Consider the following 13,982-nt stretch of genomic DNA (forward strand, 5'->3'; position numbering starts at 1 on the left):
AGGCTTGTATAAAGCTGATAGATAGCCAAGCGCGTCTCCCTGTGTAGCTGTATCAAGTCGTAATGCTTAGCCAGTGGCGGACCCCCCATAGAGGCAGAACAAGGGAATGCTGGGGAACCCGTGGTGAGAGGAGACCCGGCACTGAACTGCTTCCCGACACACAGTAAAAGCATTTGCCTGCAGATACCACTAGGAGGAGATTGCTGTGCTGTATAAATCGCTGTATAAATCCATATGCAATGAGCTCCCCCTAGTGGCGGCACAAAGAATTTTAAAGATGGCTTCTCTTAAATGGTAACTAAACGTTTGACAAACTTCTGACATGTCATAGTGACATGTCAGAAGTTTTGATTGGTGGGGGCACTTAGACCCCCACCATTCGCTAAAACAAAGCAGCAGAAGCGCTCGTGTTAGCGCTCAGCCGCTTAGTTTCCGTTCTGCTTTTTTCGGAAAGTATCGGAGTACGGGCTCATACACTTTCTACTGAGTCCGTACTCCAATACATCGATTTCCGGAAAAAGCCGAACAGAAACGAATCGGCTGAGCGCTAACACGAGCACTTCTTCTCCTTCGTTTTAGTGATTGGTGGGGGTCTCAGTACTCGGACCCCCACCAATCAAATCTTCTGACATGTCACTATGACATGTCAGAAGTTTGTCAAACGTTTAGTTACCCTCTAAACAGCTCATGGGGCTTACAGGTACTAAGTGATCCCCTGGTTTTTGCACCTTATTCGGATCCCGGTGAAGAACATTGTGTTGGGGATTTCCAATGAATGTAATCTGCACGGTTCCCTTCAGAGCAGCGCTTGTTTTCGGCTAATTTTTATTACATTCAAGTGAACGGGGCTGAACTGCAATACCAGTCGCAGCCCATGGAAACAAGTGGCGCTGTTGACCATTAAGGATGCAACAAATTTTCGACCTTTGGGACACAGTGATTATTTCGTTTTTGTTTTTTTTAATCCTCGCATTCCAAGATCCATGTCTTATTTTATTTTCCCGTTAATAAAGCCATAGGAGGGCTTGTTTTTTTGTCGGACAAGTTGTGTTTTTTAGCGTCACTGTTTTGGGGTACATATCATTGATTGTCTGACTTTTTATGTATATCTTTTTGTTGGGGGGGGAGAGGAAAACAAAAAAACATCAATTTCACCTTTTTTGTGCGGTTGTTTTTATTTTTTTATGTTGACTTTATTCTACGGGTCGGTACAATTACGGTGATACCAAAAATGTATTATTATTTTTTATTTTTCAGTTTTAGTACGTTTGCACATTAGAAGAATGTCTTATGGCAGAAAACAAATGTTTTGCTTTTTCCGTTGACGTCTCCGTATAAGGGCTCGTCTTTTGTAAAACGAGTTCTAGTTTTTATTGCTACCATTTTGGTTCACATAGAACTTATTGAATTACTTTTATAAACAATTATTTTAGGGTGGTGGAGAAGAAACGGAATCTACGGCGTTCGGTATAAATGATACGATGTTAATTATCATTGCGGTCATAAAACTAGTTTTTAATGTTAAGAAAGGGGAATATTTTTTTATTTTTATTTTCGACAACTGTTTTTTTTTTTTTTGTTTTTTTTTATTACACTTTATTTAAGTTGTTTTTTTTTTTATTACACTTTATTTAAGTTGTTTTTTTTATTCGTTTCACTAGGGGACTTGAAGCTGAAGGTTGTTGGTTCTCCAGTAGATTATGTAAGTTCTTCATTGTTTGATTTCCAGGGAGAAAATCTCAGGCAATGCTGGAGGACAAGTTTAAGAAGCTGGAGGAAGAGTGTAAACTGAAGGAGACCGAGCGGGTCATTCTGGAGCTGGAGCTGACGGAGGTGAAAGAAAATCTGAAGAAAGCCATGGCAGGTGGAATCACTCTGGGTCTCGCTATAGAACCCAAGTCTGGGACATCAAGGCCACAGGTAAGACAACTTGGGCCAAGACCGGTTTTAGAAACTGTGCAATTTTTAAGGATGGGAACCCCATCAACTATACAGCTATAACCTCCCAGTATTGTACAGCGGTGTCTGGTGGTAATATATACAAACTGTATCAATGTGTTAAATACACCGTTCAGACATAACATTAAAACCACTGACAGGTTGACATAGCATTGATAATATAGTTATAATGGCGCCTGACCATGGGGGGGATATATAAGGAAGCAGGTGAACAGTCAGTTCTTATATGTGATTAATTGATGTGTGGAAGCCGGAAAAATGGGCACGTGTAAGAATCTGAGCGACTGTGACAAGGGCCAAATAGTGATGTCTAGACCACTGGGTCAGAGCTGCTCCAAAACGCCAGGTCTTGTGGGGTGTTCCCGGTATGCAGTGGTTAGTATCTACCAAAAGTGGTGCAAAGAAGGACAACTGGTGAACCGCCATCAGGGTCATGGGCACCCAAGCTTGCTGCGTTTGGGGCTGCACAGTTACAAACCGGTCAAAATGCCCATGTTGACCCCTGTCCACCACCGATAGTCTGTACAATGGGCACGTGAGCATCAGAACTGGACCATGGAGTAATAGAAGGTGACCTGGTCTGATGAATCACGTTTTATTTCACATCATGTGGACGGCCGGGTGCGTGTGCGTCGCTTATGTGAGGAAGAGATGGCACCAGGATGGACTATGGGAAGAAGACGAGCCGGCGGAGGCAGAGTGATGCTCTGGGCAATGTTCTGCTGGGAAACCTTACGTCCTGGCATTCGTTACTTTGACACGGACCACCTACCTACACGTTGCTGCAGACAAGTACCCCCTTCATGGATACGATATTCTCTAGTGGCGGTGGCTTCTCTCTCAGGATAATGCTCCTGTTATTAGGGATGTCGCGATACCAGAATTTGGACTTCGATACCGATACTTCGTGTAATATTGCGATTTCTATACCAAAACGATACTTTGCCAACAGTAATAAAAAATAAAAAAAAGTTCTTCCATTTTCTGATGTGAGGCGCGAGGTGTGATGCTGAATTTAACCTCCATTTGCCTCACATTAATAGTAATTAACCCCATCATGTTTCTCAGTCATAATGGGTTAATGTGTGAGGTACATGATGGGGTTAATTACTATTAATGTGAGGAACATGGCGGTTAAATTCATCGCACCTCGCGCCTCACAATAATAAGTGAAAGAAGCTTTTTGTTTTTTTTACAGCGTACACGTCATAAATGATGCAAAAAAATTGTTGTGCAGGTTATTACGGCCGTGCCAATATGTGAATATTTTATATATTGAGACTTATTTTAATGTTTATTGTAAGAAAGGTGAAGGTGTATTTTTTTAAATTTAATATTACTTTGTTTTTACTTTATTTTTAAACTTTAATGTACTGGCATATATCTATATCTATACCTCAGTATGCACTAACAGGAAATATGGTAAGACAGCTCTGGGGTCCTTCAATGGACCCTGGGCTGTCTGCCCATATATGGTATGGCCCTCAATCGCATCACAGGAATTCCCGGTGACGCGATCCAGGGGCATCCCCCCTTTACACTTCTTCTTGAACGCTGCAGTCAACTTTGATCGCAGCATTCACGGGAATAACGGCGGAGATGAGAGGTTTCTCTGATCTCCGCCGTTATAGAGCGGGGCTGCGGCTGTGTAATACAGTCATTGCCCGACTCCTGACAGGAAGTGCGTGCGCGGTCAGTATGAGGAGATGCGGTCGGCTCTGCACTAATGAGCGGCAGTTCAGGCACTGAAGACAGAACATGGGGGTGTTTTGCAGTGCGCCTAACCATGTTCTGTCTTCAGTGCCGCAGATCATTAGTGCAGCGCCGGCCGCATCGCATCATCCTGATGGCGCGCACTTGTCAGGACTCAGGAGCGGGGCAATGGCTGTATTACACAGCTGCAGCCCCGCTCTCATACATTCATGTGTTACTATACTGAGCTGTGCGGCCGCACAGCTTAGTATCGAAATACATTAAACAACGGTATCGAACCGTTTGGGGGTGCACGGTATTGAAACCGTATCGAAGTTTCGATGTATCGTGCATCCCTACCTGCCACACTGCAAACATTGTTCAGGAATGGTATTCCCCAATGGCAGCGGTCTCTTTCAGCAGGATAATGTGCCCACCACACTATGTAGGAATGGTTTGAGGAACATGACAAAGACATCAAGGTGTTGACTTGGCCTCCAAATTCTTCTGATCTCAATCCGATCGAGATCTGTGGGATGTGCTGGAAAAACAAGTCTGATCCATGGAGGTCCAACCTCGCAACTTACAGGACTTAAAGGATCTGCTGCTAATGTCTTGGTGGCAGATACCACAGGAGCCTTCAGAGATCTTGTGAAGTCCATGCCTCGATGGGTCAGTGCAGATTTGGCAACACGAGGGACCTCCACAATATTAGGCAGGTGGTTTAAATGTTCTGGCTGATCGGTGTATATGTTATAGGGACGGTTATTTAAATACTGCATATTATTTGGACACCATAAAATCTTTCTGAAAATGTCAAGCAGGGGGCCCTATTTTTCTTGTTGCCTAGAGCCCCATATCCTAAAAAATCAGACCCTATCATGGACAACAACATAGACAATTCTGTTTTAGCCATTGTAACATAATGTGCAGCCCCCATGGTGTGTTCTGATATCAAATAATAAGGATTTTCCTGTCCAGTCTCCAGTTCTCCGGCATCGGACGGTGGAGAACTCTCCCATCTCCAGTTGTGACACCAGTGATGCAGAATGTCCCATACCAGTGAATAGCGCTGCCGCATTAAAGAGACAGGCGACTGCAAAAAACTCCCCAGTACGGGGCCATGTACTAAGGAAGGCGAAGGTAAGAGTAACTATAGTGGTGTCTATAAGGCTAGAACTACACAACTATCTTAAAGGAGTTTTTTGGGAATAAGAAATCCCTCCAAACCCTCCGGTGTTTCATTTCCGATGTGATGATCTGCTGATATCATGTGACTGCTGTAACCAATGGCTAGAGGATATTACACCACCACTACGTGTGTCCCTAACCTCAGCGATTCACTGTCTGTGTCCCCAGATATTGGATTGATCTAATTTGGTTCAGTGAATGGACAAGAAGTAACCCCTTCCCGACATATGACATACAGTTACGTCCTAGTCGGGTAGGGGAAGAATGGAGCGGGCTCACGGAGTGACCCCGTTCCATACGATGCGGGTGTCGGCTGTTTGTTACAGCCGACACTTCAGAGTAACGAGCGGCATCGCGCTCGAGCGCGATCCCACTAATTTAACTCGTTAAATGCTGCGGCCCCCCCCTAACAGCTCTACGGCCCCCCGCCATGCAATCGCGGGGGGGGGGGGGGCGATGGTTGCTACGGCTGCCCGGGGGCCTAATGAAGGCCCCCAGGTCCGCCATCTTTGTACTCCTATTAAACGCTGCCTCCGGCCTGTCAGAATCACGATATATTGCAATACATTAGTATTGCAGTATATCGTGCAAGCGATCTAACGATCGCTGGTTAAAGTCCCCTAGGGGGACTAATAAAAGAAGTAAAAATTAGTTAAATAAAGTTTTGTGTTTTTGTTTTTTTTTGTGTAAAAAAAAATTTAAATATTAAAAGTTAAAAAAAAGCCTTTTCCCATTTCCCCCTAGAGCATAGTAAAAAAAAATAAAAAATAAACATAATTGGTATCGCCGCGTCCGTAAAAGTCTGAACTATTACAATATATTATTATTTAACCCGTACGGTGAACGCTGTAAAAAAAAAATTGTAAACTCCAGAATCAATTTTTTTTGGTCACCTCATCTCCCACAAAAAATCAAATAGTGATCAAAGCGTCGCATGTACACCAAAATTGTATCATTAAAAACTACAGCTTATCCCGCAAAAAATAAGCCATCATACAACTTAATTGACGGAAAAATAAAAAAGTTATGGCTCTCGGAATTTGGCGACACAAAATAAATTTTCTTTTTTACACTTAGGTTTTTACTTGTAAAAGTAGTAAAATATAGAAAAAACAAAATATATTTGGTATCGGCGTAATCGTATTGACCCGCAGAATAAAGTTAACACGTTGTTTTAATTGCACAGTGAATTCCGTAAAAACGGCGCGCAAAAAAACATGGAGGAATCGTTGTTTTTTTTCATTTTCTACCCCACAAATAATTTTTTGCCCGTTTTCTAGTACATTATACGGCAAAATAAATGGTGCTACGAAAAACTACAACTCGTCCCGCAAAAATGAAGCCCTCATAGGACTATATCGACTGAAAAATAAAGACGTTATGGCTTTTGGAAGGTGGGGAGGGAAAAACGAAAATTAAAATCTGAAAGTGGTTTACGACGGGAAGGGGTTAAAATAAAATGTATATTTCACCAATATGATGGAATCGATGCACGCACCTTATATTCATATGACTACTATAGGATTGCTGCCTCAGAGGAAGCGGGAGATATTTGGAGAAAACACATTTGGCTATAATCTGGTCATCTTGAAATAGTTTTTTGTGTAACGGTTGTTCTAAATTTAGCGGTCACATGTGCAAGTCTGCGGCTGATGCAACAAGGAAGTCATCCGATGTTTAATGGGTAAATGATGGGAGTAGTATGTGCATGACAGTCAGATGAGAGAAACATTGCTCCCTCTGGTGGTCGATTTTGGTAAATGCTTTTAAATTCTGCAATTGCATTTTATTTTAATTTTGTGGGCAATTAATATTTTAACGCAATAATTGGACTTTTGAGGTAATTATTTGGATTGCTCCATATTCATTACATTTTTTATATTTTTTTTTGCAGGAATGGGAGCAGAAAAACGGCACATAAGCTGCAATACTTCATCCTGTCGCCTGTATTTCAGCCTTAAATAGCACGGACCAAGAGACAGAACGGCACAGTATTTTTATACATCGCTTGTTGTATAACGTTCTCCTAACATTGCAGAACAGCTGTGAAGAGCTTTGTCTCAGAGGACCAATTACTCTGTCATGTGGTGAGCCATTGAACGGCCTCATTTTTCTTTACTGGCCAGCTGACCGCTCCTAATAGACCAGGGTTAGCCGGCCGTGTCTCCAGCATCTTATTTTATATGCACATATGCGAACACGCCTTCAATTACATTTCAATGTTTTCATTGCTCTTGCCTGCCCCCTGCTGTCTGATGGGAGGAATTGCATGTTGAGTTCTTAGTGACGTCCTGGCAATTTTTGGTCAAAAATCAGGGATCATCATACGTGGTCCAGCACCTTCCACTCTTTATTGCACAAGATCGAAATTGATGGCACACAATATGTTACTGTTCCTTTATACATAATGGATCACTTCATCACTGAGTTTGAAAATGGCCCCCCCAATATGTACAAGATGACAGCCCAGGTCTGAATGAATTGTAAGAAGTCATGAAACCATTATAGGAAAGTCTGCCGGCTCTTCCAAGACACCCAGGAGTATTCAGAATTGGGCTGTTTGTTGTCGGTCTGTGGTACCCGCTCAGTTGTACAACAATTGTTCATCATCGACTGGCAGGCCCCATAGTCACGGTCAAACTGCTGAAAAAATGTACCCTTTCTCTGCACTTTTTACCCCCCCCCCCTCTCTTTACGATGATCCTTCTGTTTAATATTGGAGAAGGTGTTGCGAGGTTTGTTCCCGTTGATGTTCTCTATACCCTGTGTACATTATGTCTTATATAAAGAAGATGGTGCTTATCACATACACTCACTCCAGGCAGCTCATTTGAGGATTTGTCCAGGATTAGAAATATATGGCTTCTTCCAAAAACCATGCCTTGGGTTGTGTCTGGTATTGTGGACAGGTGTGGCCCTGTTTTTGGAAGAAACCAGCCGTTTTTTTCTAAGACTCCACGCACACGACCATATATTTCATTCGTAATTACGGTCCCATTCATTTCTATTGGCCACGGGCACCTTTCCGTATTTTTACGGATGGGTGTCCGTGCTAAAAAAATATGATAGAACCTGTCCTATGCTTGTCCATAGTTACGACGCGGAGTCTCCCATAGGAGCCTATAGGAGCATCTGTAAACCGTCCGTATTTACGGAAGCGTTGCTATGCAACATGTTGGTGACATAATTTGCAGCCTCCCAATTTTTTTTAACGGATCCGTATATACGGATCAAATATGAATCGTATATATGGTTGAATTGCTGATGACTACGGATCCGTATTTACGGACAGTATTTCGGGATAGATGAAAATACGGTCATGTGCATGGGGCCTTAAGGCCTCATGCACACAAACGTGCTTTTGCGGCCGCAATTCCCCCGAAAATCCACGGGAGAATTGCGGCCCCATTCATTTCTATGGGGCCATGCACACGACCGTAGTTTTTACGGTTCTTGCATGGCCCGGGTGCCCGCATCGCAGAAAGAACGGACAAGTCTTATTACGGCCGTGTTCTGTGGTCCGGGTTCATTGAAAATAGTGGCCACGTCATAATGGCCATATGCATGGCCCGCGATTTGCGGGCGGCTCGCAGCTGACAGTTCGCTACTGGCCGGCCCGAAAATCACGGCCGTGCACATGGCTACGGTCGTGTGCATGAGGCTTAACTCTGTACAACCCCTGAAGGTCAGTGATAGATGATGATCTGGTGGATGCAGGGGCCAGTAGTCCGACAGGAATCACATTGTTAAGTTAGTGAATGGGAAAAGCCACCCAACAGTCTATTGGCCATTGCGGGACTGTCGCAAGCCGTGCCGAAGCTGCTGACAGCACCACCTCTCAGAGCAGCTCAGTATTGCAGTTGCCTTAAGTTGCACAAATGGCATTTTTATGGTTAAAACTGCAGCAGTCTGCATCTAATGTCGCCGTAGTCCACCCATTCAGATGTAGAGTTTGATGTTTGCCTGAAGATTGGTGGAGGGGGATGATTCTTTGTGATCGTTATGATACCTCGGATCATAAGATCATTTGGGACCTTGGTCTTTCATCCATTATAATGGTAACACATCTACCTCCATGTACAGTAAATAGTTCATACATAAAGTGACGTGTGTAAACTTTTGCAGCTATTATTTTTATTGCTCCAGTGCATCTAAAATAAAAAATAAAGCAAATTTGCAAAGTCTTGATTAAAATAATCCTATCATTTTGTGTCTAGCGCTCCTGCAGAGACATATCGGTTTCCATGGTTACAGACTACAAACAAACCCTGCGTGTAGTCGGATCCTACAGATCGTAGAAAAGGGGGCAGATGGAGCGGAGCAACACGACTGCAGGATAGGAGGTTTTGTTTGCAATCCGTAACCGTAGAGACACATAGATCCGCATCAGAGCTGATCTTTTTAATCAAGACTGTTTGCACGTTGCTTTATTGTTTATCTCCGTTGCATTGGAACAATAAAAGCAAATAAAAAATGTGCCACTTTACGTCATGAAAGACAATTTCTGCACCTAGGGTAAACTTGTCTTTTCTACTTAAATCAGCCACTCAGATATTAGGATATTTTTTTTATCTGATATTCATTCAATTCTTTTTGTCACATATGACAGTGATATTGTATTTACCCTGATCTCACCAATTTACTACATTTAAAGGGAACCTGTCCCGTTGTAAATGCCGTCTGATCTGCGGGCAGCATGTTATAGAGCAGGAGGAGCTGAGCACATCGTTATATCGTTTTGCAGGAAAAAATTCAGTAGAACTTGTCATTTATTGATGTGAACCTCTGTGTATTCTGGGCTTAGGAGTCTGGTAGGCGGTCCTACTCCGTGATGGACACCTATCAATCCACATCCATGTTGGAAAGGCTTTGATACCGCCCACTGGACTCCTAAGCCCAGATAAGGTTTACGTCAATAAATTAAAGGGGTATTCCTATCTTGGACATCTATGGCATTTCCACATAATACAGTGTGCCATTAATGTCCGATAGATGCATGTCCCACCTCTGTTTAGAAAGGTGGGCTCCGGCCACTGGGTCACGAGGCGGCCGGGTATTTCGGAAATAGCCAAGCAGGATTTACTATGCGGTTTTCCCGGAATGAAAGATACGGAAACCGTGTGCCACAGCGAGCTGCACGGTTTCTGGAACGCGGGAAAATCCGTTCACGGCTCAGTGATGAAAAAATGGAATATTTCTTTAGCACACAAAATGATAACAAAAATCGACATAAAAGATTGAGCGGAGAATAATTCATCATATAATTAAAAATCACTAAGTCAAGCAAAGTATTTATGAAGATATTCAACATTTTATGTAGATTTAAATCGAAGATTGTTGTAAATATGGTGCAAAGTGGAGTTTTCCTTCCAAATTGAAGGACAGGACAGGCGAACCGTCCGTGTCTTGCGAGTAGAAGATATGAATTTCTGCTTTCCATTTGGCTCTAGACGCATCATATTCATCAAATCATCATCATCATCTTCATGAATACACTTCAGCCTGACGTTTTACCAAAACTTTTACAGATTATTTTTTTTTTTAAATAATTTTGTAACTACAAATTTTATTATTTATTAGTAGATTTCAACTTGTATTATTATTATTGATTTAATTTATATCTGTAAATAATTTGGGGGTGGGGGGGGGGGGGGGCTGTTAACATTATGTTTTTTTGGAATATTTTTCCCATGAGTCATATCTATCATTTTTCTCCACCAGAATCGTATTGCATGTGATATGAGAACAGGACTTTTTAACGGCTCTGGTCAGGAAGGGAAGACATCGTAATAGTAGACCATAGAGAAGACCTATAATGATCGATAGGTAAAGTGATATCTGGACTTGTAAATCTCAGATTCTCTGAAAATAGTAAAACACTTTAAGATGGCATGTCTTACAATATTTTTGTAGCTGCTTTCTCTAGAACTGTAGCTGACTGCCCCTTCTATTGAAATAAAGGAAACCCCAAGAGGGGGTATGTGCATTCTTAGTACATGTGACCTGTGTACTAATCCAGATAAGCACAGAAACCACATGAATGTAACCATGAGAGTAACAACCACACGGCTAACAGAACCAGTAGGAAAGAGTAGAGAGCAGGGAACAGTCTTTGTATTTTTGTAGGCAACTCCTGTGACTGGGTGACTAAAGACAGCTCTCCATTGCCTCAATAATGGCCGAGTTTGTTGGCAGCTTCCTGTTCGCAGTGAAATATTTAACAGACTGTGAAGAACAGGAAATTCATGAACACATGTAAGTTGTATTATTTGGGCAGCCATTTAATAGTCAACAAAAATGTAACATATAAGTAATGTATATACCATAGTACAACAGTCTTATTACATCTGTATGCTGAAATATACATTTAGTGCATATAGCTTTAATTCAATTGAAAGTGTTTTAATTACATTTTTGTTTACACCATAATTGAAGTGTTTTTTTTCATTCTTTGGGGTCGTTTGTAATATCCACATATTCTTTTTTTGTAAGGATTACTTTTTCTAATCAACTTACAACATGAGCTTTTGTACCTTTTTAGATTGTATCTTTTGACCTCTTTTTTTCATCCATTATTGAATTTGGTCACTCATACACTGTCACTTATATCTGTATCGGCGGCCATTGTGAAGGCTGATTTCGCGTACAACAGGGACTAGTGAGACATAAGGCACCGAATGGCTCTTGTCTTAGTGCTATCAGTAGTTCAAAAGGGTTATCCTATGAATCATTTTCCTACCATAAGTCCAGAAATGCTTTAATAGCTGTTGTAAACTCATTTGCCGTGTTTTTAGCATAAATTACTTTTCTCATCTTTTTTTCTTCCCTGTGTCCCCCTTTGGTCTGCTGCTAATCTGTGGTGCTGGGGGAGGGGCTCTGAGAACCAGGCTCCTTTCCCCTCTGGCAGCTGCCTATATAGTCCCCTCTTACTTTCCCATAGGTAACATGGGATCCAGAATACTGAAGATTTGTACTGTGTGACCTCCACAATATGCACTCTCTTAGAAACCAATGAAAATATAATTGAATAAAACAATAAAGACTGAGTGGGCATGTGCAGGGTTTAGATCAGCTGTCAGGATGCAGAGTTATACAATTCTAACAAGCTGAGAAGGTCTCCTCAGCTATACCGCCACGCTACTACGTAGGCTCTGCTCCTTCCCTGACAAGCATGACAGAAAGCCATTTCTATTGGCTGCTTCAGTGAACAGAGGTTCACTAGGCAGAAACCTATCTGTGGGGACCGTGACTGATTATACGTATCCACCAGTACTCCACTCATTGGGCAGAAGTGCACATTGCTATACACTTTAAACACCAGATGGCACCATACTATGTAAGTAATTGTCATAACTCTCCTCTGGATTGTTTTTTTTTTTTTTTTTTAAAGCATATAAATGGGGCAAACATTGTTAATTTTTTGGGATCAATACGTTGAAAATGATATTTTAATGGTGCGACAACCCCTTTAATTAATATTACTAAGCCTGTCAAATGCTGCCTGTTATGAAGGTTGAGAAGGTTTTAATGACTTCAATTATCGCAGATTATACAGCATTTACTGTAATGTGTGCATTAAAAGTCGCCTGTATCGCCATATTTACAGAGCTGTCAAATGAAATGCTGATATTGGGGACATTGTCTGATATTAAACTGGCCATACGATTCCCATCCTGATCCTATGTGCTGTTGGTGTCTGTATGGCTTTCTTTTGTCTATTGCCCCTAGTGGTGTTAAAGGGTTTGTGTATTTTTGTTATTTAATAAGGACCACATTTATAGACCCTTAGGCCCCATCCCATGCACACGATTGTATTTTCATCCATAATCACGGACCCATTCATTTCTATGGGCTATGGACACCTTTCTGTATTTTTACGGATGGGTGTCCGTGCTGTAGAAATGATAGAACATGTCCTTTTTTTGTGCATCCGTAGCTGTCCGTAATTACGGAAGTGTTGCTATGCGACGCCAGGGGATTACCCAAGACTCCTCCCTGTTTTTTGTTTTTTTTGCGGATCCGAAAATACGGATGCACCATGGACCGTGTTTACGGACATCGTTCCGTATAGGCGGATGATATACGGATGACTATAAATGGCCACGGATACAGTGTTTACAGATTGATGAAATCTACAGAGGTGTGCATGGGGCCTTAGGAACTCTGGGTTTCATTGTATGGAGCCTCCATAAGGCACTGTATCTTCTCCTATGAGCAATGCTTCTAGAGGAGAACACCCCCATAATACAGCATGCAATGAAACATACTGAGTGCCTCCAGAGGTACATGGTGGTAGACTATGGGCCTATATCACATAATACGGTATTTTGTGCATGAGCCCTAAATATAAATTAGTTGCTGTCATCCCTGATCTCATAGCATTAAGAAAAATTGATTGATTGAGAATCGACCCCATATATATTTCAATGGGAAAATCCTGAATCTGACCTCTAAACCACATATCCTAAGATACATTTTTATTGAGACACTTGACTACAACAGTTTCGGGGTTTTTTTGTTTTGTTTTTAGACTATACATTTTTTTTTTTTTTTTAGTAATTTTTATGTTTTATAGGCTTTTTTTTTTTTTTTTAAGAGGTCTAAAAGAACAAAACCCTTAACTTCACATCTTACAGGGTCATTAAACCTAAAACACGAGTTCCTGATACATAGCAAACATACATAAATATATCTAAAATCAAAAACTTCAATAGCTGGACATGAAGTTGGGACATTCACGCTGAATTATACCTCATTTTTCTATGTTTTTGAAATATTTATCTGTCAAACATTCACCAACTAGTATTTTACGTTTTGTGGCCCTTTAATACAATGACTAAGGTTTCCAGGTACAGCGGCACTTTTTCGCAGTTGTTACACATCAGTGTTCCATATATTAATATATCTGTAATATTACAGAACTGTGTGTCATTATATGCAGTTCCTGCCATGAATGTATTATATTTTGTTACATTTTTTTTTTTTTTTATCTTCTCGGCCTTATTGCAATAGCACAGACAGGTGCTGCCTATCCCGGTCCAACATTTATGTAGTGTCTGTAAATAGATTCATTTTATGGGACATATTTAATTTTTCAAATGCATATTTTATTTAAATATTGCGACACGTCTACTTGTTAT

The 13,982-nt window shown here is 41.4% G+C and overlaps 1 protein-coding gene across 3 annotated transcripts in view; it reads left to right on the forward strand.

Moving 5' to 3' along the window:
• Positions 1–10,483, forward strand: part of AFAP1 (actin filament associated protein 1) — a 122,423-nt gene extending 111,940 nt beyond the window's left edge. For all 3 annotated transcript variants that reach the window (XM_075857622.1, XM_075857638.1, XM_075857629.1), the window contains 3 exons: positions 1,730–1,920; positions 4,633–4,794; positions 6,737–10,483. In XM_075857622.1, the coding sequence (XP_075713737.1) occupies positions 1,730–1,920; positions 4,633–4,794; positions 6,737–6,763 (380 nt within the window). In that variant the 3' untranslated portion in view covers positions 6,764–10,483. The remainder of the gene's footprint in view (positions 1–1,729; positions 1,921–4,632; positions 4,795–6,736) is intronic.
• The last annotated feature ends 3,499 nt before the right edge of the window (positions 10,484–13,982 follow it).

The sequence above is a fragment of the Rhinoderma darwinii genome, chromosome 1 (assembly GCF_050947455.1).
Source record: "Rhinoderma darwinii isolate aRhiDar2 chromosome 1, aRhiDar2.hap1, whole genome shotgun sequence".
In the NCBI taxonomy this organism is placed as follows: domain Eukaryota; kingdom Metazoa; phylum Chordata; class Amphibia; order Anura; family Rhinodermatidae; genus Rhinoderma; species Rhinoderma darwinii.